Below are 26,427 nucleotides of genomic sequence, written 5' to 3' on the forward strand. Positions count from 1 at the left end.
TGACGCAGGCTCACTTTGTAGCCCAGGCTTGCCTGGAATTCTGTATGTAGCCAAGGCTGGCCTCAAAACACTTGATCCTACTTTCAGCACATCCCAGGTCCTGGGATTGCAGTCATGGGCCAAAATGTCTGACAACTGACTTTGTCTTTGGGAGTGTGTATAAGCGCATGTGCTACTGCACATGTAGAAGTCCACTGACGAGGCCTCGATATACATACACAGCAGTCTAGCCTGCTCTCTTAACTTCCAGGACCTTCTGTCTGCGCTCCCACGTCCTGGGCTGGTCAACTGTGTAGCTCTCTGAGAGCTCTGGGGACCAGACCTCATTTAGCACTCTGACAAGCATCTTACTTATCCTGAGCCAGCTCCTGAGTTACAGACGTCCTAAAAGACTAAGCTGATTTGAAGTTATTACAGTGGCTAAAATATTTCAAAGATTTCATTTAGATGGAATACACTGGCTGTTTAATCTTATTGTTGTTTTTTGGGGTATTTTAAATTAATGGCTGGCTTATTCTCTATGATCCTTTTAAAGTCTAATATGTACTGATGGGGGAAGAATAAAATTGACATTTCTCAGATTTTATTCAGCTTCTTACCAGTGTTTTTTGATTGTTTTTTAATAAGTAAGGTGGTTTCACTTCATTTTCAGCAAACAAGGTTTTGTGGGGCTACTGTTATTTTCCAGTGCTTCAGCCTACACAGAACAAGGCCTCACTGGTTAATCATATAGACAGAATCTGCCAGGTCAGAGGGCAGGCATTTCATAAACGTGGAAAATTTGCTGGAGCAGAGCTCCATGAGAAGATAGTACTGTCTAAACTCTCCTGTCAGGATAGCATGCTGTCAAAAGGAGCTTTTAGTTCTTCGTTCCCTGCAGCCAGGTGCACTTTTGAGGACTGTAAATCATGTTTCAGCAAGGTCTCTGGGTGATGCTTGTTGTGTTTTAGAGATGGGAACATCTGGTTTCTTTAGAAATACGCATACATGAACACATGTTTGAATGCCATTTTCTCTACTCTGAACTCAAATTTGATTTTGTGTGATATTCCTGTGGCCTGGCATCAACTGTTCCATAATGACAAATTTCAGGTGCATATAGTTTTCAGATGGATTCTTCCTCAAGTGACAGAGAGAGAAAGCTCACTGAAAGTTAATGTCCATGAACTTATTTTCAACTTACATGAGTGTTCAGTGATTTTAGTAGTTAGTGATAGATGGTGATAGGTCTGTGCACATGAAGAAAGACCTCTGTGCTGTGTAGAAGACAGCAAAAGTTGGTCACAGAAAGCAGGGTAGAAGGCACCTACTACACGCTGTGACCCCTGAAGAAGCTGACAGAACCTCCCGCACAGCAGATGCAGGCTTCATTGTTTATGCTGAGTTCTCGTCCTGTGTCTCGTTCTGTCTGCTCGCACTCCTATGTGAGTTTCTTTCCTTTTATATTTTGTTAAACCAGTTTGAGTTACTTGAATTTCATATCATGTTCAATTCTGCCTGACATTTCAGATAATAATAGAACATAATAATAGAACATAATAATAGATCATAGTATCATTTGTAGGTCTCTGTGTACCAGGTGTGAGTCTGATTCTATGCCAGAGGTAATGTGATGATGACAGCAGAGCGTGCTCCATCTTACTCCTGTTAGTACCCACCACAAAGGCAAAGTGTGGGAGAGAGGAGACACGTCGTGCTCACTGGTATTTAATTGGCAAGAAGAAGATTTGGGATTCAAACAAGAACCCCACCTACACCTCGATTCTCTTCTCTGCAGGAGACTGAAACACTGTGTTTATTTCTTTTTTTAAGCCAGAGCTTTTGTTCTCTTTAGAATAGCATAAATATTAAATTGCTTTCCTTTCCCACATTGCTTCTTTTAAATGTCATGATCACTCTGGTGATGTCTGTATTTTTAGACCAAAATCTTAATATATTTGTAGGAGCATTGTTAAAGCTAATTTATAGTGTCTTTGTCTGAAAAAAAATGCATGCCTTTCTTTTCTGTGTATGCACACATGTATGTAGCCTGCGGCCATAGAAAGATGACAGGTGCCATGTTCTATCATTTTCTGACTTCTACTTGTTACTAAGGCGTCCTTGTTTCTGTGTGTGTGGGTATCTGTGCACATATCTCTTGTGTGCCCATGGAGTCCAGAAGTGGTGAGACCCTGAGCTGGAGTTGCAGGTGTGTGGGTGCCCTCAGAGTAAAGAGGAGAAAGGGGTGATCTGCAGAGGGGGAGTTCCTCTCTCTTCAGATACAAAGGAAGGTGAGCCCAGGCTGTCAGTCCTGTTCTCATAGGTTCTTCTCAGTGGTTTGTTTATTGTGCTGAACAAATTTTCAGCTGCTTGACTGTTAGAACCCATGTGACAAAGCTGCTGCCTTCAGGTGGTCGCTCACATTTCCTCTCAGTTTGGTCTTGAGTGCTTTGCTAGATTCTCCTAACAGAAATGCTGCAGTCTGGGTTCTCCTAACATAAGTGCAACAGTTTGTGTCCTAACAGAAATGCAGCAGTCTGTGTCCTAACAGAAATGCAGCAGCCTGGGTTCTCCTAACAGAAATGCAGCAGCCTGGGTTCTCCTAAAGAAATGCTGCAGTCTGGGTTTTCCTAACATAAGTGCAGCAGCCTGGGTTCTCCTAACAGAAATGCAGCAGCCTGGGTTCTCCTAACAGAAATGCTGCAGCCTGGGTTTCCCTAACATAAGTGCAGCAGTCTGGGTTCTAACAGAAATGCAGCAGCCTGGGTTCTCCTAACATAAGTGCAGCAGTCGGGTTCTCCTAGCTGCAGTCCGCTGTAGGACACACACACAAGTGACAAACATCTGTTCCTCTGGCCCCCATTTGCTAATAGTAATGGACACTGACCTGCATTTACTCTGACCTCTCTCCTGCAAGGGACACATACTTAGGAACCTATTACTTGTGGAGCAGTGAACTCCTGGCCAGGACTCCTGTCAAAGGAACAATAAATACTTCTGAACACACGCATGCACACATGTAAGTGAGCCGGGCCAGTCAGTCTCTCAGGAAAGTCCTGCCATAGTCCTGTCAGCAGAATTAGCTGATGTGAGCAGATCTTTAATCCAAAACCATCTTCTGTTAAATACTAGTTTTCCCCAGTCTTGAAACATGTAGATGGTACGCTAACATTTTAGTTTAACACAGTATAATCCCTTTGGTAAGGGAAATACCAATTAACCTAAATTCACACAAGTCTTCATTCAGAATGAGACAGACCCGTGACCTGTTTTACTCCCTACTCTGGCATTTTGCAGTAACATTCAGTTATAGTCCTATGACTTCTAATTTCAAATTATTTAAGAATTTGTGGTATCTGTAATTTTTAAAAATGAGTGTTTCATAAATACTGATTTTTCTATCCTAGTAAAACTGGGAAAAGGCATCATGATGTTTTACATTTGTGTTTATTATTGCCATGTGTGAATGCCTGCAGGTAACAGGGTTTGTAACTTAGCACAGACTGGCTGGATGGCTTACCACAGACCTCTTCAAGCTAAGATTCAACTCCAGTCTGTGTATTACCAGAGCCTGTGCTCTTCCTCACTGTTACCTTTAGAGCACAGTGGAGAACTGGTGAACCCTGCATAGCTGTGTGAGCAAAGGAGAGTTTCCTCCCAACGTCAAAGTGGACACACACTTTTGTATTGTTGCATTCTTTTAAACTCCCTTTGTTAAAGTACTTATTCTACATGTTTTGTCTGCATGTATGTCTACATATAACATGCATGCAGCACGTCTACCCACAGAGGATCAGGACTGAAGTCACAGATGGTTGTGAGCCACCATGTGCTGGAAATCATACTCAGGTTCTCTGGAAGAGCAGTGTGCTCTTAACTGTCATCCATCTGCCCCAGACCATATTGTGTCTTTCAGACAATTTTTATTTGATGGGGGAAAAAAACAACCACACATTCAGTTTATACATCTAAAAGTGCTTTTTGGCTTATGAAAATATTTTATTTCTTAAAAAAAAAAACTTTACTACAGGTTTCATTTGTTCCAATTCTATGCTAGGTAATATAAAATCTTTATTAATTTCTATTACTTTGAGAACACTGGCCTTTCTTGGTCACGTGATAAGTGAATCCACAGGCACCTGATTATGAGAAGGACTGTAATGGCGCCCTAAATGCAAGGCTTTTTTTTGGGGGGGGGGGCAGTTGGGGAGAAGGGAGGCAGAGATTGAGTTGAAGTTTTGTTTTCCCTTTTAGTGTCTTGTGTTTTGAAATAGTATCTTGCCCTGTAGCCTAGGCTGGCCTCAGACTCATGGTGGTCCTCCCTTGTTGTTACCCTGCCAGCCTCTGAAGTACAAGGTCACAGGAATGCAGCCGAGTGGGGTTTGTGAGGTAATGTCTTGCTTTGTGGCTGTGCTAACTGATTTTATCTGCGAGGAGGGCGCCTCAGTTGAGAAAACACTTCCTTTAGATCACCCTTTAGACAGGCCGGGAGGGCATTTTCTTAATTAGGGATCCATGTGAGAGGCCCCGCCCACTGCGCAGTGCCACCCCTGGTCTGGTGGTCCCTAATTCTATAAGAAAGCAAGCTGGGCAAACCAGTAAGCAGCACCCCTCCATGGCCTCCACATCAGCTCCTGCCTCCAGGTTCCTGCCCCGTGTGAGTTCTTACTCAGACCACCTTAGATGGCAGTGATGTGCAAGTGTAAGCCTTTCTTTCTTTTTCCTTTCTTTCTTCCCCAAGTCGCTTTTGCATTCTGTGCTTCCATTAAAGCACAGTGACCCTAAAACAACGGCATGGCTTCAAATTACCCATCCGTGTCTTCCTTGCCTCCCGATTGCGGGCATGAGAGGTGTGTGCATGATGCATACCGAGGATGCCGGCTTTTCACCTGATGGAGCCGCTCATCTTTAAAAGGTTTCCTTTGGTGCCTTCTAAGTTTATCTACTTGATTGCATTGTTACACTGTTATGCAGCATGAGATGGTTCTTCCATTGAGTCATTTAAAGAAACATTTGAAGCTAAGGAAACTAGATAAAATGATTGTCACTTTGGTGACAAACCCTGTGAATGGCTTTCTTAATATGAACGTCTCTGTTTTCAATTTCCTATTTTCCTTACATAAAACAATAATTATATGTAGCTATTTCAGATGATCATAATTTAGAGAAATATTTATATTTCTGCAGTTGAACTAGCTAATAGGTGCTACAGATTTTTTTAAATATTGTGGCATGAAGAAAATAAAAATAGTATCGGTGAAACAAGGAAATCTTTAAGTGGAAAACTTAAGATCTCATTATTAAAATATAATTAAACTAGGCTGACTGGATAAGTCAGGGTGAATTCTGTGCTGGGGTGTGGTAATCATGAGAAAGCCGGGAGGAAGAGAGAACTGTCAACAGTTAAGGACTTGCGAATTGTACTGCAGGAGACTCACAGCAGCACCCTGGTACCCACAAAGCCTGGGGCATCACTAGGGAATCATGCAAAGTTGCAGCATTTACTTTGCTGGCAGGGATGGCTAAGTCTTATGTGACTGAATTGCTGAGTGCTCCAAGCCTTACCTCCTGGCAGGAGGAAAACACTGAAAACAACATTTGCTTTATTTTCCAGTCTTTGGAGGTGAAGTATGGCAAGTGTCAGAAGGATGTGTGAGTGTGTGTGTGAGTGTGTGTGTGTGTGTGTGTGTGTGTGTGTGTGAGTGTGTGAGTGTGAGTGTGTGTGTGAGGGTGTGTGTGTGTGTGTGTGTGTGTGTGTGTGTGTGTGAGAGAGAGAGAGAGAACAGAGAACACACTGAAGTCACAGAGTGATTAAAACAGAACTTGGTGCCCCAAATAAGAATGTGGCTGGGACCCATTAGGATTGTTTTTTTTCCCACACCCTGACCTTCTTAGGGGACGCAAGAGCTTACAGGTTGCCAGGGTGAGCAGTCACACAGCAGAGGAGAGGGGATTAAATAAAAACTCCTGAGGTAAGAAGTTCAGTGCTTTACATAAAACAGTAAACTATGCATCTCATTTTATTATGACTCCATATGTCAGGAGGGGATGCTATTGAAGTAACAATCATTTAAAAACAACAACCAACAAACCAGCATTTAATTTGGTATTTAAAACCAATCATTAAAAGTCAAACGGAAGCAGTATGTAAAATAACTAAGATAACAAGTAGTATGAACTCAAGCTCTGCCTATTGAAATACGATAATTCATCACGAGTGAGCTACAATGTACCTGCAAGGACAGGAAGGGCGTACGTTAGCAAAGAGAGGCTGTTAGAGTGCAGGATTCCCCTCAACATTTTAAAGGGCTTTAGAACAGATTTTCTATGCAAACACTAACCAACTATAATTTGTTGTATGTTCTTTCACACATGACCTTATTTGAAGCAGTGTTCTCACTAACACAGTTCATATTAATAAAACATTGAGAAGAATTTTCTTTCCCAGATATTTCACTAGTTTGAAAGAGTTATTCTAGAGATTAGTCTGAATTTCTGTGGCAACCTAAGCCATAAATGAAGACATGCGTCTGAAAATAAGGCAGTCTCTCTATAATCTGTTCATGAATAGAAAACAAATCTTTGGTTTTCTGCTTAAAGTGGCAGAGAAGATTTTGCAAAAAGAAATACTAAATAACAAACACAAAGAGCTCTTAACAAGCAATGGGAAACTCCAAACCCCATCAAGGTAAGTAGAGTACCTAAGGCACCTCAGGTTCAGATGATACAATCGTCTGCTTAGAGTTCAAACAGTCTGTGTACATGATTCTTACCATCTGGAGAAGCTGAAGCCCAACGGACTGCTGTCAACTAGGAGAGAGTGATAAGCGCTCAAGAATGACTAGGACACGCGGTCGTCCCCCCACGGCCACACATGAGGAGACTGAGGTGACACCACTGCACGTTTAGAGTCTTAATCCTTTTCTCTTGAAGCAGGCAAGTCCTTGACTTTATCTCATTGCTAACACACCGAGTGTCAAGGGTTTCACAGATGTAGATTTGAAGAAAAAAACAAACCATCAAATCTCCAAAGGCAACTTGGAAATGAATAATACTTTACTGTCTTGATTCCTTCATATCATAGGTTTGACAACTTAGCTAGTACGTTAGCCGACTATACAATTTCTTTCAATTCTATCTAAAAACAGACCGAAACTAAATGGGAAAATTACAGAAGTCCCATTTGAGCATACATAAATAAGGCCATGATATACCTAATGTGAACCGCCACTGCCTGAGGACATCCTGCGTCCACTTCCAAGAGAGCTCTTGTCAGTAGACGGTCTGCTACCGCGTGGGGAGTGTGGTGCTCATATTTTAAAAACTCCTACAAAGCTCACATGCAAGACAGTACATCTAGATTTGTGACTGGTATGAACATTTAAGGCTGTCATTTTCAAGTATAAATGTTTAGTGTTCCATTACCCAATCTGTGCACTAGACAAAGCTTAAGCACAAACCATGGAAGATAACAGAAGCTTGCTAAAGACAGAGATGTCGTAGTTTAAGCAACAGCAACTTTGAACCTAAGGGAGGCTGGTACCAATGTGTGGATTCGCTTGCGCTTCCCCAGACTGCATGAGGTGGTTCACATGGAAGCTTTGCCTACACTACTGTCTGTTGCATGGCATTTAGAATAAGGCAGATCCATAGCAGACGGAAGAAGAAAGCCAACGAGGTAGCAGCCAGTTATTAGGATGGTTTCCCTCCAGTACACTTGGATGGCCGATTCCCCAGAGAAGGGTAAGAAAGGCTGCAGTACACCAGATAAACTTTACAAAGGACATGAAGGTGTCTGCAAGACTTTTCACACACACCCTGTCTGTGGCATTAAAAAGTCTCCTCTATTTCTGGCTTAGTGAGATGTAGCGTGGGGAGTGTGTTCTTGCCTCACGCTCTAGGTGTGTACATAAGCTGTGGTGTGTAGACCTTCTGCTGTGGACACACTATCTGCAGCTCCGAGTGGACATCAGCTTACGATGGAAGCAGATACCCACAAATTCCACGTGACATGCTCACATCCCAGGTCTTCACTCTCACATGACTGAACGTTTCTAAGGTTTGCTCACTTATTTCATTTGATGTACACAGCCAGTGTAGGAATTAGAAAAATGGCCAACTAATTCAGAGCCAAACTGAGTTCAGGATTATGGTAAACAATGACCCATTTTTACATGTTACTTTTGCATGTATTTCATGCAGTTTAGATAAAAGCAAACTAGAGCTACAGTTGCCAGAGGCCATGTTACTGTTTAATGCACATTAACTAAAATGTGGACACTTTTAGTGTTATGATCAATGCAGTCATGACCTATTAACCTTGGCATTCTTTATGAAGCACACTAAGCTTCACTATAGAAATGTGTGCAGTACACTTCATTTGTGCTCAAGTGTAATAAAGCATCGGTTGGCTTAGATCTCAATTCTTTCCTTAGGTGTGGCCCATCTCCTGTACACTCGGAGCGACCTTTGGCTACGTGGCTGGCCTGGTTATCTCGCCACTCTGGATATACTGGAATAGAAAGCAACTTACATACAAGAACAATTAAGAGGAGAAGGGAGAGAAGTGATTTCTTTGTGCAGAGTCCATAAGGGCTGTGCAGAAGTGTACATGGTCAAAGCCGAGCCGTCCATTTACAGCACTGTGGTTTTCTAAATGTCATTTCAACATGATGTGATTGTAGCTTTTTAACTATGAAACCCCTGAGAGATTGTACCTTCTAGTTGAAATAAAGTATTTATAGTAGATTGTGGCTTCAGATGCTGTTCGCTGCCGCTTAGACCTTTATGAAACATTCTCAATGAACTCTGTAGGATGCTGAGGACAGGCTCCCTCCCCCCTCAAGTTAAACTGCTTCATTGTAAGAGGTCAGGACATTGCTGTAGCATTTCAAATGCTTTCTGGGAAAAATGACAGTTTCCTTGGCCACTAAAGATGTTTCTCACGTAATCAAACAACAGTTTATACATCTTGATCCTATTCTCTTTTTTACTGTGTGTTTCTTTGGAGTTAAAATGGCTATGATAGCCTCGTCAAACACAGTCTTCAAACCCTTCTGGGTCAGAGCTGAGCATTCCACATAGCAGCATGCGCCAATCTGGGAAGGAGAAGAGCCAAAGTTAGAGAAAAGTTTATACAACTCAGGAACAACGCATTAAAAGGGAGGTTATAATATAGCTGTATAAAAAGGGCCTCACTGTGCACATTCACAGTACCCAGAGGGTAAAAATACTAGTGTGTGGCCTTCCAGGTTTCTCTATGGAAAACTCATTCATCAAATATTAGAGAATCACTGCACATTAAGCAACTGTTTAGGTGCTGGGGACATGGCAATGACCAAGGTGTCCTGCTCTGTGGCAAGAGAAAGGATACGGAAGAGACACTAGTAAAATGCTGGGACAAAGAGAAGAGGGAAACAGGAGGACAGTGATACTCAGGAGTGCCTTCTCAATGGTCAAGGTTGAGCATCAATGAATCTCCAAGGGCCCAAACCCCAAGACCGATGTGGGAGATGCTTGCCATATCTAAGACACAGTAAGCCAGATGGGAGAGAACACTGATTTCCCTGTGTAGACCTTAGTCGTTCTCTTGTCTGTCTGTTTTCCAGGGTTGCCCGGCTGCTCCGTCCCTTACTTTACCTTCCTGTCGTCTTCAGACTACACATTACCTTCTGGCATTCTAGCTCTATGCTCACTCCTTTTGGGTTGTAATCTCTCCCTCAAAGAAACAAACAAACAAAACACACACACACACACACACACACACACACACACACAATCTGCTAAGAGCAGGGTAGGGACTTAGCTTATTCTGCTGTGATGTCAGACCTTAAGTAAGAATAGATAATTTATTGTTTGTTTGCTTGTTTTGACTTGTCCTCAAGCTTACTCTGTAGAGCAGCTGGTCTTGAACTTACAGAGATCACCCTCCTCTGTCCCTAAGTGATGGGATTAAAGGCATGTGCCCCTGTACCCAGCTAGAATGCAGTTTCTACTCATTCTCCTTGGAGTGGAAGCTCATGATGACTTCCTCACACTTGGTGACTTTGGATGGATGTTCTTAGCCCACTCTTCCACTGGGGTCTATGCCCTCTTCTGATTAAATCATATTATGCAAGGGGTTCCTATGTACTAAAGACGTCAATGCCCTGCACAGTAATCTGATTTGTTTCTGACATCCAGCGTAATGGCACGTATTTATGTTCTCAGATAACCTGCATTTATAACTTTTGCTTTTCTGTATTTAGAAATTCCCTCTCTCCCCAAGATTATAAACTCAATGCAAGGAATTTCTGAAATGATTTGTTGGTAAAATCATTTCTCTTTCCTTTGGGAAAAGCTGTCCTCCAGAAAGTTCTCTTGATTCTTCCTCTCTCCCAATAGTACATTTAAAAGACCTTGTTAGATTGTACTTATAAAAAAATCCTACTAAAGCCAAACAAAACAGGGAGAAAAAAAAAGAACTAGAAGAACTCAACAATCTTGTAGTCATAGGCAGGGGAAAGAATCTAGCTTTAGGTAAAGAATCATGCCAATTAAATTAAAAGGTATTTTATGTATCCATAAGTATTTTGTAGAGAACTATCCATAATTTTCTCTTAAACCACAGATTTAAATTGTCACCTAATGTCACTTCCACTGCACCTGCAGGAGTGTAGGCTGAAAGCAGAGCCTGGCACAGCTGAAATGTTTAAATAATTAAATAATAAATTAAATAATTAAGAAGCCCCAGCCTCTGCTTCCGCTAGCTCCTACAGGTGCCTCTAAAGTCATAGCTATCAGCCTAGCACAGGTGGCCGAGCATCTGCGCTGGAAGCCCAGCTGGGCCATTTTTTACTTTTAAAGGGCCCCATTCTTTCTTGTCTTGTCAGCAGGGAAATAGACCTTCCTCGGTGCGGAGATGATTGGATAGTGGGAGAGGGCTGGGAGGTGAGGCACAGCGCCACGTTGTCTGTTGAGCCATCTGCGTTAAGCCTGGTGGGGATCCGTTACCTCTTTTGCTAGTTTCTGTCCTTGTTCCACACAGACAGGTTTTTCTTTCATGTCATTCAGTCTTGCTAAAGTTTTGGGGTCATCTCGGAGATCAATCTAATTAAGAAAGATAAATAATGTCCTATAATATGTATTTTAAAAGAAACCAATCATACAGTCCCATTTAATCTCCACATATTAAAAAAGTTACATAAAATAAGATTTTAAAGATATAAATACAATTTGGGGGAAATATTTTAATAGAAATATGAGGGGGATTGCTGGTTTGAAACTTGCTTAGCACATCATTTGGTAATCACGGGGTCTTGTTTGAGAGCAGTCCCCCAAGGCTAAAACTATAGAGCTTCTTAAATGAATAAAGTCAAAGCAGACACACCTGAGTTCCTATTAACAAGAAGGGGACATTTGGTGCATATTCCTTTAGTTCTGGTACCCATTCCTCCTTTACATTTTGAAATGAGGCTGGATTTACCACAGAGAAGCATATGAGGAAGACATCAGTCATGGGGTAAGATAAAGGCCTCAGACGATCATAGTCTTCCTATGGAAAAAAAGGGAAAGTCATTGTTCATACTTCCATGTCTACAGATTAATAGCGATAACTACATTAGATCACAAGGTCAAAAAGAACAGCCAGAGGGGTTGGGGATTTAGCTCTTTGGTAGAGAACTTGCCTAGCAAGCGCAAGGCCCTGGGTTCGGCTCTCAGCGCTGGACCAAAAAAAAAAAAAAAAAGAACAGCCTGGAATCTATCTCTCCGTGAAGTAAGATGATTTCACTTGGGTTTGGTTTTCTTCTTTTCTTAGTTAAAAAAAAAAAAAAGTACAATCAACAAATCAAATAAAAAACAAAGAAAACAGAGGGGTGCACACTGCCGTAACTCCAGCATTCTGGAGCCTAAGGGAGATGGGGAATTCTAGTCAGCCAGGCTACACAGTAAGATCCATCTCAGAACATACAAAGAAACACACACGGGGGTGGGGAGCAACACATGTGATTCCTATAGCTCTCACTGCAAGGTTGGTCAAAGAACCGAGGCGGGCTCAGTGCTAACACACCCTGAAATATACCCCAAGTATCACAGTAGTACAGGTCATGGACTTCATCCTTAAAACTGTATGGTCCACATACAGAGGCACAGAAGGCAAAGAACCTGTAAGGACGGACGGTCAGAGAAAAGTTGCTGGGCTTCAAACTGGGGGCTGGAGGATGGGGCAGCGCACTTAGTGCTTAGTGAACCTTCACTGAGAGCCTTTATTTGTGACTTTCTTGTTCTCTCTCTCTCTCTCTCTCTCTCTCTCTCTCTCTCTCTCTCTCTCTCTCTCTCTCTCTCTCTCTCTCTCTCTCTCTCTCTCTCTCTCTCACACACACACACACACACACACACACACACACACACATTTAAAGACAAATGTATACATCACACTACTTCCCCTTCCTTTTCCAAATGTTTTCTTCTGTATTTGCTAGGTGGTGGTGGTGGTGGTGGTGGTGGTGGTGGTGGTGGTGGTGGTGGTGGTGGTGGTGGTGGTGGTGGTGGTGGTGGTGGTGGTGGTGGTGGTGGTGGTGGTGGTGGTGGTTTTGGTAAGGTTTAGTGTGGATTGGGTTGACTTTTGGTTTGGTGTGGTTTGGGTTGGATTTGGTTTTGGTTTGGTTTTGGTGTGGTTTGGTATGGTGTGGTTTGGTTTGGTTTTGGTGTGGTTTGGTTTTGGTTTGGTATGGTTTGATTTGATTTTTGTTTTGGTGTGGTTTGGTTTTGTTTTGGTGTGGTTTGGTTTGGTTTGGTTTTGGTGTGGTGTGGTTTGGTTTTGGTGTGGTGTGGTGTGGTTTTGGTTTGGTTTGGTGTAGTATGGTCTGTTTGGTGTGGTTTAGTTTGTATTCCCAGAGCTGCAAACATTCATACAGCTATACATGAGATCAAACGGTGCCTTCTGCTCTGTGACCACCTGGTCCGTCCGTCTTGGCAATCTCTCCACACCACAATGTGCCGGGCTATTGGAAGGGTTAAACTGCTGCTTCCTGGCTCTCTACCTGATAGGTGCTTCCGTCTCTGCCACAAACACAGTGACTAACTCATTTTGCATGGACTATTTTAGATGACACAAAATTCTACTTACATTCTAGCAAGAGAATGGAGCCAGGGATCCATTTCTGCCATGACTGGACTCATCTGGTTTCATGGAAACTGGTTTTGGTGCAGACTACCTTCTTAAATGACCCACTTCACTAGTAGAACAGTATAAACATGGAGCTAAGAGAGGATTTTAAAAGATCCCCATTTAGTTTCTGCCTTATTATTTCCCTACTGAAGTACTTTCCTTTCATGTCATCTGATACTTTTCTCACTGTAACTTTCAGTTCCAGCCACTCTTCTCTTACTTGTGAGTGATTAGTTCCAAAATCCCCATGACACCAACATCTGCAGATGCTCCAAGCCCCTTCTGTAAAATGGCTGTTACTTATATGTAACTTATACAACCTCGTGCACATCCTAACCGCTGACACATTGCTTATAGTGCCTAATGAAACACAAAGAGCTAGCTTATTCTATTCTTCAATGTCCTGGCTTGTTTTAAGTCAGCTTCACCAAGCTAGACTCACTGGAGGGAGCCTCCATTGAGAAAATGCCTCCATAAGATCATGCTGTAGGGCATTTTCTTAATTAGTGATTGATGGGACCATCTCTGGGTTGGTGGTTCTGGGTTCTATAAGAAAGCAGGCGGAGCAAGTCATGAGGAGCAAGCCAGCAGGCAGCATCCCTCCATGGCCTCTGCATCAGCTCCTGCCTCCAGGTTTCGGTCCTTCCTGAGTCCCTGCCCTGACTGGCTTCAGTGGTGAGCAGGAATGTGGAAGTGAGAGCTGCATAAACCCTTTCCTCCCCAACATGCGCTTTGGTCAGTGTTTCATTGCAGCACTAGAAACTCTGCAAAAGACAGGTAGGGAACAATACCAGGAATAAAGACCTGCACATGAGATGTATATTTTAACCTAAATATTTTCAATCCATAGTTGGTGATGACATCTGCAGACATGGAGGGCTGACTGTGTAAAGTGGGACTTGTGTGTTTATCACCACATATCTTGTCTATGGATGTTGCACTTCTGTCTCTGTGAGTCTTTCAAATGACAATATGCTCTAAGCAGCTTTATTCATGTCGCTGGCTCAGCAGTGGACATGGAACTCTATAACCATAGGCAGTGACCATTTTTGATAAAACAGGACAATAGGAAAATGTCATCTCCACAATCTTTATGTTCCTCCCTCCCTCCCTCCCTCCATCCTTTTTCTCATGTTCATGTGTGTTTCGCCTGTATATACCGGTGCCCACCAAGCCAGAAGAGGTGTCCGGTGCCCTGGGGCTGGCCTTACACATGGTTTTGAGCCAGCATGTGGGTGCTCTGCAAGAACAGCGATTGCTCTTAACCCCTGAGCCCTCTCTCCAGGCCAAGCCTTTTCTTTCAGTGTGGAAGTCGCTACTTGCATTTAACTCACTCTGTGCCATGGGTTTAGAAATCAGGCCGTAGGCAGTAGCAGTGCGGTCACTGCCCAATGTGTTGCCCTTGCAGTGTACTGAGTTAACCACTGTTCCCAGTCCGGTCAAACATGAAAGAGGGGGGTTGGTTGTGAGGAAACAGGTAGAGTAGGTTTGAAGCACGATACACCTGGACCAGCCGGGGAAAAACCTCAAAACTACAACAAGAACAAATAACCTAATCATACACTTATCTAAAAAGCCGGCAGTATGGCCAATAAATACCTTCTTCTGCAGCCAGCGACAGGAAGTGAGACGCACCGAGACTACTCACCCAGTGAGCATGGCTATCATCCATGAAACAAATGGAGCCACACTGCCAAGGGTACAGAGGGGCTGGGGAACCTAAATTAGTACAGCCACCAAGAAAAGCAGGAAGTCCTAAATCACCCCTACAAACCCTCTAAGAACACAACTACCACACGAGGCAGCTAGACTGAGCCTGAGTTCACACTCAAAAGAATCACAGTCAGCACACGAAGAGATGGGCCCACTCCACTCACGGTCCCTGAGGACTGTCACCCACGGTAGACAAGTTACAGAACCAGTCGAAGTGCCCTGCAGAAGGCACCTCTGTGTGTGTGTGTGTGTGTGTGTGTGTGTGTGTGTGTGTGCATGTGTGTATACACACACATATACATACACATAGACATGTGCAAAGGACTTTCAGTCAACAAAATCCTGTCATTTTGCAGGACGGTGGATAGAACTGGAAGCTACCATGTTAAGCAAAATAAGCCAGCCTGAGAAAGACAATGTGTTTTCTTTCACTTGTGGAAAGTAGTGGGGCAGCTAGGGAAGGGTAAGAGACCCAGGGACAAAGGAGGGTAAAGATTATAGTTGGGAGGGTAGAAATAACCAAAATATAAATAACTGTAGACATGTATGGAGACATCACAGCGAAACACGATTTTAAAGTATGACGTGCAGGGGTTGGAGAGTTGGCTCAAGGGATTAAAAGTACTTGTTACTTTTGCAGATGATCCAGATTTGATTCCCAACCCCGGCAATCCTCAAAAGCTCCCAAAAGATCCTAAAATCCCCGTGCTTTATCTCCCAGCAGTTACAGAGAAGTCTCTTTACTGAGAAATAAAGTTTCCTACGCTCTCATCACAACACCCAAAGCAGAATCGTGGGGGCAAATTCTTTTCTGATTGACAGGACAAGGATTCGTTATCACTGAACTAATTGGCAGTTTGGAATGCAACCAGCATTCAAAGAACTATCTGTAGTTTTTAAGAATGCCAATTACATATTCACTTTTAGCCACGATTACTTCATCGGGGGGACAGAACCATGCACTCTCTCTCTGAGGGGCTGTGAAAAGAAAGCAGTTGAATTCAGAATTCCCTAGAAGTGCTTAGTCACACTAACCCAGGTACTGATGGCTCTCATGACCACACTTAATCAGGCCTGATTTCCCCAGTGGGGACATGTGGACATACAGGAGGACAATCGGATCAATCCTTTCTAGGGTTCGAAGGAATTGCATTTTGGGTTAGAACAGTTACCCTCAAGGAGCTGGGGCTATAAAAACTGATCAAAACCAAATGCTTGCACAGAACTTCTTGGAGTAAGTGAGGCTTCTTCAACCCGGACCACCTGGAACGAACGGCTTCTGCCTGCCTCATGGGCTAAATAATTGGCGGTTATTTTGAGAATGAGATCACTCCTGCTTTCATCTAATCTGAGTAATTAGAAGGCTAATAATAGAGAACAAATTAAAAAATAAATTAGCCCTCATGCATACTGTAGCCAGCATCGAGTAAAACTGCTTCTCCTCATCGCACCATGTTTACAAGACGACAATGTAGTGTTAGCCGGTGGTCTGCGAGTGAGGACAGCTTCGGGGCCTCACCTCAGGCTAGATACGGAGACGTGAGGCTCGCATGTGCGAGCCCTTACCTTTAAACGACCATGTGTCCAAGTCAGAACTTGTCTCAACCGAGTCTCCTGTGTCCTTCTAATTAGCAAACCGACTATATATTTTAGTTTTGATTTTTAAAATAAGTATTTAAACATTTAACTAGAATGTTCTCAGGAGCACAGCTAAGTGTATTAAAGGACAACTATCCACCATCAAAATACTGAATTTCGTCAACAGGACTTCTGGGCTGCCAAGGGAATTATTTAGCTCCCTACTAGGTGCCTATATTTCACAGAGATTTCCGTTTTTAAAGTCACACATTTTTATAGCTTATTGAGTGGGATTTGCATTATTGAAAACCAGAACTGATAAATTATCATACACTTAGCACAAGAATACCAGACAAGAGAAGAAATGTGTTCAGAAAGAAAACTAAGATCTTCAGGAGTGACAGTGAACTAAAGCAGGTGCCCTGTCCCAGCCAGCAGGGCCCCCAGCCTCCCCTCCTCAGCATTATCCTTGTCCCTGCACACAGCCCTAGGTATGCTCCCACATGGCTGGTCTTTGAGTATCTGTTTAAACTATACATCCAAGATACAGATCCCTCACCCAGCACCGATCCTGGACAGCATGCTTCTGCTGTGCAGACAGTGAACATTCCTATCACCCTGAGATTACACTGCATGAAGATGTCCTAAGACATACACACGTAAAGGACTTCACTGTACCTTCTGGGGTTTATAATTTAGTTGGACAGTCAGGACATAAATAGAAAAGGAAGATCATATCTAACAACAGGACAGATAGAGAGGAGACTCAATGGGTTAAGTAGATAAATGGTTACTCCAAGCAACACCATTCAATAGCCCCAAAGTGCTGAGATCATTCTATAAACAGGGACAGGCAAAAACCGCACGACTCGAAACCCAACTTACAAACTATGTTAGAAACGTTCACAGGTTCTCTCATGAAAGACGTATGTTTAAAATTCAGGCAATGATGTTACTTGAACGAGCATACTTGAATAAGCATCTGTGATATATATGTATATATATGTATGTATATATATGTATATGTGTGTATGTACACACACACACACACACACACACACACACACACACACACACACCTTGCAACTCATTAGGGCTTTGAAAAACCAGTAAGCCACAGCCCCAAAGGGATGAAACTACAGGCTGCTGCACAAACACACACAAGGTGAGCCCCAAGGTCGAATGCACGGGTGGGAGGTGACACTCAAACGTCAAACAGCCATAGCTCTCAGAGAGCGCATGGCAAGGCAGACAAGTTGTGTGTGAACATGTCATTACAAGGCAGAATGCTGTATGTGTCAGTGGAGGTGAGGAGACGCCGATGAGAGGCTTCTCAGAGCATGTGTGAATCAGACCTTACAGCTGGAGCAGACTACACACATACGAGGTGTGGCCTTGATCAGGCCTCGTATCTCTGGGACCCTTAGTTTGTGAAGTGGGAGGTTGTCGGTGACAAATGCTTCAAAGGTAAGAAAATGCGGATGTGATAAACTATACTTTCCAGTCATCCAGAATATAGCCCATTACCAAAGTCTACAAGCTTCTGTCTCTGACAGTCTGGAAGGAGAGAAAGTGAGGCCACAGAGGACGAATTCTTTCAGCCAAGCCCTAGCCTTCTAAGTCCAAAACAGCTGCTGATTATTCTTGGAGCTGAAAAAGCTGTCTAACAACCACGAATGCCCCGACAACTGTGGCTCTGCTATACACGGAAAGCAACTGTCGTTTCCAGTGCGTGCAGTAGCCATCCCTCTCAAACATCTGTTTCAGATGAGACGCCCAAAATAGGCACCCTGCCCTGTGGAAACAGCCCAGCCCTCAAAGGGTGCCATGCAGTCACCGAGCAGGCTCTGTCTCTGCAGTAACAATAGCATCTGAAACTTTGTTTCCGTCGTGTAGTCAATTTGTCACTTCTGAGTTGGTTTCCTATTGAACTTTGTCAAACAAAAGTAGCAATTTTTTTTTTCACCTTAATTAGTGGTAGAGCACTTACGTGGCATGAACAACATTTAGTACTGGGTTAGATTCTCTATTACCACAAACAAATGGACTCAGAGTAAAACTCTAGGGGGAGCTGGAGAGATGGCTCAGCGCTGCGGATACACACTGCTCTTTCGGAGGACCAGAGCAAGTGTCAGGCAGCTTACAATGGCTCCAGGGGGGTATGATGCCTCTGTCCCACGGACACCTGAACTCATATGTACACACCACCCGACCCCTACTGTACACACATCACTAAACATAAAACTTCACCTTTAAAAAAAGTTGTTGTTTTTTTAAGTGGGTAGGCTGGGTATGTAGCGCGGTGGTAGAGGGCCCCCTTAGAGCGCGTGTGTAGCCTTAGATGAGATCTCCAGCACTGTGAACAATAACAACACCTTGGTTTTTCCAGAGAACCTGGGTTGAGTCCCCTTAGCCCTTTGGTGACTACATTGATCAATATGGTTCAAAGCTCATCACCCAGGAGTTTTCTGAGCTCACCCACTACCTTTCTACTACCTCCGTCTGCTGTAGACTCAAGGCAATTGGGGAGGAGAAATAATAGTTAGGGTGCTATAACTCCCTAAGAAACTATTGTTTCATATTATTATTTCAAAACTATTTTCTCTTCCTGCACTTTTCAGTCTTTATTTTAGTTATGAAACGGTATTTGGTCATGGGTCTGATTAGCTCTAGGCAAAGAATTATTGAACTTGAAGGCTGGCATTCTGACTTCTAAAGTGTGTGTGTGTGTGTGTGTGTGTGTGTGTGTGTGTGTGTTAGCAATAGCATCTGAAACTTCGTTTCTGCCGTGTAATCAATTTGTCACTTCTGAGTCTGTTTCCTATTGAACTTTGTCAAACAAGAGTAGCAATTTTTTTTCACCTTAATTAGTGGTAGAGCACTTGCTTGGCATGAACAACATTTGGTACTGGGTTAGATTCTCCATTACTATAAACAAACAAATGAACGAGAAAGAGAGGGAGAGAGAGAGAGGTGGGGGGAGAGGGAGAGGGAGAGGGAGAGGGGTTTGAATACTTTGTGTGTTAACGGGTCAGTCTCTACCATTAATTGAACAATTAGTTTGGAGCTGTAGACCCAAGTTGTGGGCTTTTCCATCGATACCTTCTTTGTGGCCACTTGACTGATCATAGCACCAGTTCAGTTAGCCCAGAAGGACAGGAAGTGCTCGTGATGAGGTGGGACTGAATGACAGCCAGCAAGGACCCTTGTGGAACAGTACTTCCTCTCTCTAAAAGGAGGGGTCTGAACGAGCCATCAGGTCCTCGTGTCTCTGCCTTTCACTCTGTGAACAGCCCTAGGAAAAGACTTACATTCTTAGATAAAGCTCGAGTCTTAGGCCCACAAGGCTTACCCAGATATGGCCCTGCGTCCAGCAATCTTCATTTCCCTATTGGCGGAGGGACAGTAAATATAGCATACACATGTTGAGAGAAGAGAGCTGGAAAAGTGCTTTGTGCTCTCCTTGCAGATCAGCCTGACTTTCCAAAAAAAGATAAGCCACAGCCTCGCGGCCAGTGCTGTCTCTTCAATGCAGGGCGAGGTGACTCCCCTGGTTGGGGAGGTCTCAGAGCTGAAATTCTACACTGTCAGGAGCTATAATTACAAGATGCTTTTACTAAAACAGAGGTCAGCTGGCCTCCAGCACCAGGAACAAAGCTAAATGCCAGCTCACTCTCCTGGGTGTATGTCTTGCCTGACTTGCTGGCAGGAATCTCATGTTGTTGGGATCACGCACTCCCACATACGCCTGGCAGCACAGTGCTGAGTGTGGTGTACACACGCATGAGAAGCAGGTGCGGGTCCCACCTTTCGCTCTTCTGCAGAAACCAAGGGGCTTAGCAAGGGACTGTCGTCTAGGCAGTGCGACTGTCTGGAGAATGCTCTGGAACCCAGGGGTGCTTTTGACTGTCAAAGTGAGAATGGGGTCTCTACAGGTATTCTGACGTTGCTCTCCTGGATCCCATACAACTGCTTGAGTATCAGCATTCAGAAAAACAACTTCGTGATTACACAACTCCAGGACCTGCCATGACTAAATATATAAGCATAAATGATTCATTTTTTAAAGCACCATTTAAGTAAAGTTTCTAGGAAGGTAATCTCAATGCAAACGGAATTTTGTTCAAAGTGCTGAAACATCACACGGTGATCTGCCATTGCCCAAGGTCACAGGCTGCCAGCAGTGTTGCTCTTAGCATCCAAATGGCCAACAAAAACACGATTGTGTCAGTCACTTCGGTGACTGTCGTTGCATTTATGGTAATTACAGGTACCTGATTATGAAATTATGATTTCAGGAATATTCTCACCCTGGGAACCTAGGAATTGAGTACTGAAATAAATAACTTAGCAATGGATCGCTTTCCCACAGCCATCCTTCATACTCATAGAGCGTTCAACGTTGACTTCAAATTACGACCCTAGAGAGCTCGCATGGCTGTCAACTCCACCTGAGCATAAATATAAACGGGGGCAGGCAGGGAGGGGGCTGAGTCTGATGAAGCTTGTTGTTGAGGGAAGCTGCCCCAAGAACGGTGGCGAGCACAGGCTGGACACAGTGCTGGGGAGGGAAGGCCCAGGAGCTAGGAAAGGGTTTAAGCGGAAAGATGGATTCTAACAGAGAGCCTGAGGTCTGAGAGCAGCCCCGAGGCCTGATAGTCACAGATGCTCCCAGAAAGGCCAAGAACACAGAGAACTGGATCACTGGAGGCAGAGCAGTCACAGAACTGGACTTTTCTAAAAACCGGAGGTGAACAGGAACCCGAGACAGACTGTTTTACTGAATGCTGCAGGACAAAGATGGTGGCCTAGATCAAGTGGAAGCAGCTGGCCCTCCCGGAGAACCCGCTCCTCAAGGTGGCACTGAGCTCAGGCTGGGAGCCAGGGTAGACAGGGTTCTTGGTAGCACTTCTAGGAAGGTGGCCAGTTGATTTTACAGAGCAGAGAAACGCTTGAGTGAGCAAACCATTAGGGGGAAACTAGAGGCCCGCGTTGGCCATGTTGAGCTTGAGACATCTTCTAGGTGGCTACAGACAGACTTCTGGCCTCATCAGAACCTCGAGAGTTGACAACTCTGAACTAAATTCACTTCTCAAGTCTGCAACTCAGGAGTCTGCCACCTCAGTACAAGAAACTGCTGTGTACTCAAGCTTCCTAAGTTAGAGATCCAGAAATCTCAGTCGCAACTCAAACGCACACAGGGATCAAAGCACAGGTCTCCAACCGGTGGATAGACAGCTCGGGACGCTCAGACCCCTTCCCTCTCCGCACTTCTCACCCGGGCAGCAGCACCTCACTTTGTAAGCCCTGGTCTATAAATCATTTCATCTGACAGATCTCAGGCGGATGCAGATTCAGATCCATCACCCCATGTCCTGCACTTCCACAGCACCAATGGGCTGCTTCTGGTTCTGACCCTGTAACAACAGCGTCTCTCCTCAGCTATATCCCCTCGGGACTCCCCCAGGAGCAGGTCTGCAGGGCCTGGTATCAGGTATCTGCCGGTGGGAGGTGCAACCAGGAAGTGGCTGCTGCCTGGTCATGGGTAGCGTGCACTGTGCTAGCTGGAGCTGGAGAAAGCGTTTTAACTCTGTTCGGTTGCTACTGTCACTTTAAGGAGAGATCAAATTGGCCCTGAGAGCAGGGCTATCTTTCTGCTGAACGATGTTCGATGTTCGCTCTAAGTTCACTCAGCAGTGGCCTCACAGCCCAGGAGCCACACACTGAGATACTCCCAGCACCTTAGTTCTTGCTACTGCACCTACCACAGCCTTGACATCCACCTGACATTTATGTCACCAAGGTGAGGAGGAAATTGTCCAGCATCCTTGTTCTCTCCTTCCTTCCAGGCCCCTGACTCAGTTCAAGGTCCATCTCCTCCCATTAGACACTTGGCCCTGGGGAACCTGATCTCCTGCTGGGCTAGAGAAGGGCTGTACTTGGGAGGAACTAAGTTCCTGTGTGAGCACATGACCTAAGCTGTCCAGTCACAAAGTAGGAATACCTGCACACTCCAGAATGTTCTTGCCCCTGCTGCTGCTCCCTTGATACCCCTCCGTCACTCTCCCCATATCTGCAACGCATGGAGTCAGGCCAGGGCATGCTCAGCAGTGGGTCAGTGCCTGGCCTGTGTCTCTATTCCATTCTAAAGGGGCGCGGGAAGTCTTTAGAGAAAGTCCAATTCTGTATGTGTGACAACTCAGTCACACATGCTGTGCCTACCTGCAGGACTTTTTCTTCATATTAGCCCTTAACACAGTAGCATAACCATGGTTGTGATAGGCACTGGAGATGCAGCTCAGATGGTAGAGTGCTTGCTTAGCTTCTGAGAAGCCCTGGGGTAGACCACCAATGTCACATAAGCCATTCACAGTGCCTGTGGACTGAGCCCTTAGGAGACAGAGGCAGGGGCCTCAGAATCGCTATACACACGTCCACACCCTGGGGCATGGCTTATCTCCTGGCATGAGTACGACACTCCGTCCCACCTCCATGCTGAATACTTCCTTCAGCTCCAACCTTGCTGTTCTGTGAGGATTTCCATGGAGCCCTGCAGCCCTGATCTTGGAAAGGCTACCTGGATCTTGCTCTCACACGACATCCAGCCTCTCACTGGGCTTTACCATTACTCCCCAGTGACAGGGCTGCTTCCCCTTACTGATGAGGGAGCTTATCACTTGCCCAGCGTCACAGCTGGGCAGAACTTCAGGCCAAACGAAGTTTCTAGACAGCAAGTTTTGCCAGCCATGCATCCTAGGTGAGACTGACCCGAGCCTGGCTGGCCTTGCTAGCTGTGCAGTCTCTATTAGACTCCCTTTCCCGTTTCCTTTCTCTAGACTACTAGAGATCCTCACAGCAAGCGGGGTGTGCATGGAGGTGGGGGGTGTAGGAGCTGGGGTATGAAAAGCACTTAGCACACGGCGGCTGCTAGTCCGTAACACCCCCCCCCAGCAGGGTTTTCTCTCCATTCAGTTCCAGATTTGATGTAGAGCTATGAATAGGTAGGTGTGTGTGTGCACGTGCATGTGCGTGTGTGTGTGTGTGTGTGCGTGTGCGTGTGTGTGTGTGTGAGAACTGTGGATGAAACTGACTTTGAGAAAAACACATAAATGTTTTGCCAAATCAATATACGTCAGAAGTGGGGCAAGGGAGACAGCTCAGTCAGTGAAGTCTTCACTTACAAGTATGGAATCGGAGTTCTATCCATTTTAAAAAGCTGGGTGTGGTGGTGTTGCTGGTAATGCCAGCACTGGAGAGGCGGACACTGGCAGTTCTCTCACGGCCAGCCAAACTAGCCTACTTGATAAACCCAGGCCACTGAGAGACCGTGTCTCAAAAAGTAAGACATGTTACCACAGGAATGGTACTGAGGCCGACCTCTGCATCTCCACATACACGTGCACAAATGTGAGGCCGACCTCTGCATCTCCACATACACGTGCACAAATGTGAGGCCGACCTCTGCATCTCCACATACACATACACAAATGTGAGGCCGACCTCTGCATCCCCACATACACGTACACAAATGTGAGGCCGACCTCTGCATCTCCACAGATGTGAGTGCTCAGCACACAGCTCTCTTCAGCCAGTCCAGAGCGGCTTCCCACTGACTGAATACAAGCTAAGAGCCAGCGTGACAATGCTAACATGACAGTACTACAGCAGAGAAGTGCAGCCAGCATTAGCAAGGCACTGGGCTGGATATTGGTGCCTGTCTGTGCTGGGGCTTCACATCTGTTCTTGTGTAGTTTTTGGAGACAGTCTCATGTAGCCAGACTGTCCTCACACTCCTCAGATATGCTGTGGCTGAGGACGACATTGAACTTCTGACCTGCGTGCCTCCACCTCTCACTGCGCTGGGACTACAAGTTTACCACACCCAGAGCTTCACGCACGCCAGGCAAGTGTTCTACTAATCCTTATAACCTCAGAGGCAGGGTCAGTCTGGATAAGACGTCCCTCATTCTCCCTCCAGGGCAGTGAAGACAGCAGCCCAACTCTGGGTGGCTCAGTGATGACACTGTCCCAGAAGCAAAGGGTTCCCAGGCTAGACCACACCCTGTGACCTGGCCGAATTGTATAGGAGCCTTTGGTTCTGGCCCACACCCAGCCTTGTGAACCCACCACTGAGTCCCTTTAGAGCCCTTGGTCCATCACGGAAGTTGTCATGTGCTGCCTGGAGAATGGGTCATCTAATGAAACTGGTGCGATCTGGTGGCATGAAGTCTCTGAACCACGGGCTGCAGAGTGCAGGGTCTGGGCTGGGCACAAGTGCTGCCTCAGAAACCACACGTGTAACTGTTTATTCAGTGTTCTTCAGACCCTCTCCTCATCATCTGTGTGTGTGTGTGTGTGTGTGCTCGCGTGCATGTGTATATGTGTGTGTGTGTCTGTTCGTGTGTCTATGTGGTATGTGCACATGCGTGTGTGTGTATGTGTGTGTGTCTGTGTGTATCTCTGTGTGTGCGTGCATATGTGTGTATGTGTGTGTGTCTGTGTGTGTGTGTGTGTGTATGTGTGTGTGCGTGTGTGTGTCTGTGTGTGTGTGTTGGTGTGTGTGTGTCTGTGTGTGTGTGTGTGTGCGTGTGTGTATGTGTGTGTGTGCATGTGTGTGTGTCTGTGTGTGCATGTGTGCGTGTATCTCTGTGTGTGTGTGTGTGTGTCTGTGTGTGCATGTGTGCGTGTGTGTATCTGTGTGTGTGTCTGTGTCTGTGTGTGTGTGTGTGTCTGTGTGTGTGACTATGTGTGTCTGTGTGTGTGCATGTGTGCATGTGTGTGTGTGTATCTCTGTGTGTGTGCGTGTGCCTGTGCGTGTGCCTGTGCGTGTGCGTGCGTGCGTGTGCGTGTGCGTGTGTGTGTGTGTGTGAATCTTCCCATCGCTCTTTACCTTAGTTTTTGAGACACGTCGGATCAGAAATTGAAAGCTGAAGCTCACCGGGTTGGCTAAACTGGTTAGTCACCAAGCCCCAGGAAGCCTCCTCCCCGCCTCCTGAGCACAGGGTTCACAGATGTGTGCTGTCCCACTCAGCGCTTATGGACTGGTGCTAAAGGTCCAAACTCAGGTCCTCATGCGAGCACAGCAAGCATCTTACTGACTGAGCACTGTCACCAACCACACCATCCACCATTAAACAGAGAGAGCCCACTGTGGGTGGGGCTGCCCCTGGGCTGGTGGTCCTGGGTTCTATAAGAAAGCAGACTGAGGAAGCCGCAGGGAGCAGGCCAGTGAGCAGCACCCTCCATGGCCTCTGCATCGGCTCCTCCCTCCAGGTTTCTGCCCTGTTTGAGGTTCCTGTCCTGACTTCCTTCAGTGATGAGCAGTGATCGGGACAAATGTTAGCCGAATAAATCCTTTCCTCCCCAAGTTGCTTTTGGTCATGGTGTTTTATCATAGCAATAGTAACCCTAACTAGGACAGTCTTCCTTGACCCAAAGCAAGAAGTGCTCCCTCCAGCCTTCCAGGATCAACCACTCTGTGACAGTTAATGTAAAGGGGTCACAGCAGGTCACTGGCAATCAGGCTGCACTTTGATGTTTGAGTGAATGGAAATCTGTGTTTACTAGTCATCAGTAGTGCTGGTGACTAAGGTGACGGGAACGGGAAAGCAACCAAATCTTATCAGGGTGACTCCACAGCAACCAAAGACAGCTGCACCCTAAAGACAGTATTTGGGATTGCATGGACAAAGTGACCGCTAGGAAGTCATGGTCTGTACAGACCCCAGAGAGTCTAGTCACAGCTGGAATACATTAGCATTCCAGTGGCCCAGAGCTGGACTTGGTGGACATAGACTCTGGTCATCAGAAAGCCAGGCTCCATGTGGAAGGAGAAGGCCTCGCTGCAGTTCCAGGACTCAAAGGACAAAATCTCTGAGACATCCAATAACTTTTGCTCCAAAGCCCACATGCCAAGTAAGCGTCTTACAAATTCATTTCCCAGTGTCTCGAGGCGGCTCTGAAAGGGAGCCACTGCTGGAACACATTTGTTTCTAAATATAAAGGGG

At 45.3% G+C, this 26,427-nt stretch overlaps 2 protein-coding genes across 3 annotated transcripts in view; one reads left to right on the forward strand and one right to left on the reverse strand.

The window, feature by feature from the left end:
* Positions 1-8,725, forward strand: part of Pigf (phosphatidylinositol glycan anchor biosynthesis class F) — a 27,758-nt gene extending 19,033 nt beyond the window's left edge. The window contains exon 6 of one of the 2 annotated variants that reach the window (XM_032908726.1): positions 5,875-8,725. In XM_032908726.1, coding sequence (XP_032764617.1) covers positions 5,875-5,940 — 66 coding nt within the window. In that variant the 3' untranslated portion in view covers positions 5,941-8,725. The remainder of the gene's footprint in view (positions 1-5,874) is intronic. The other variant, XM_032908724.1, reaches the window with a different exon arrangement.
* Rhoq (ras homolog family member Q) overlaps positions 5,965-26,427 on the reverse strand; it is a 36,014-nt gene continuing 15,551 nt past the window's right edge. Inside the window, exons 3-5 of the mRNA XM_032908723.1 lie at positions 11,348-11,512; positions 10,972-11,067; positions 5,965-9,077 (exon numbers count right to left, since the gene is read on the reverse strand). Of these exons, the coding sequence (XP_032764614.1) occupies positions 8,922-9,077; positions 10,972-11,067; positions 11,348-11,512 (417 nt within the window). The 3' untranslated portion in view covers positions 5,965-8,921. The remainder of the gene's footprint in view (positions 9,078-10,971; positions 11,068-11,347; positions 11,513-26,427) is intronic.

Source organism: Rattus rattus, chromosome 7 (assembly GCF_011064425.1).
Source record: "Rattus rattus isolate New Zealand chromosome 7, Rrattus_CSIRO_v1, whole genome shotgun sequence".
Classification (NCBI taxonomy): Eukaryota; Metazoa; Chordata; class Mammalia; order Rodentia; family Muridae; genus Rattus; species Rattus rattus.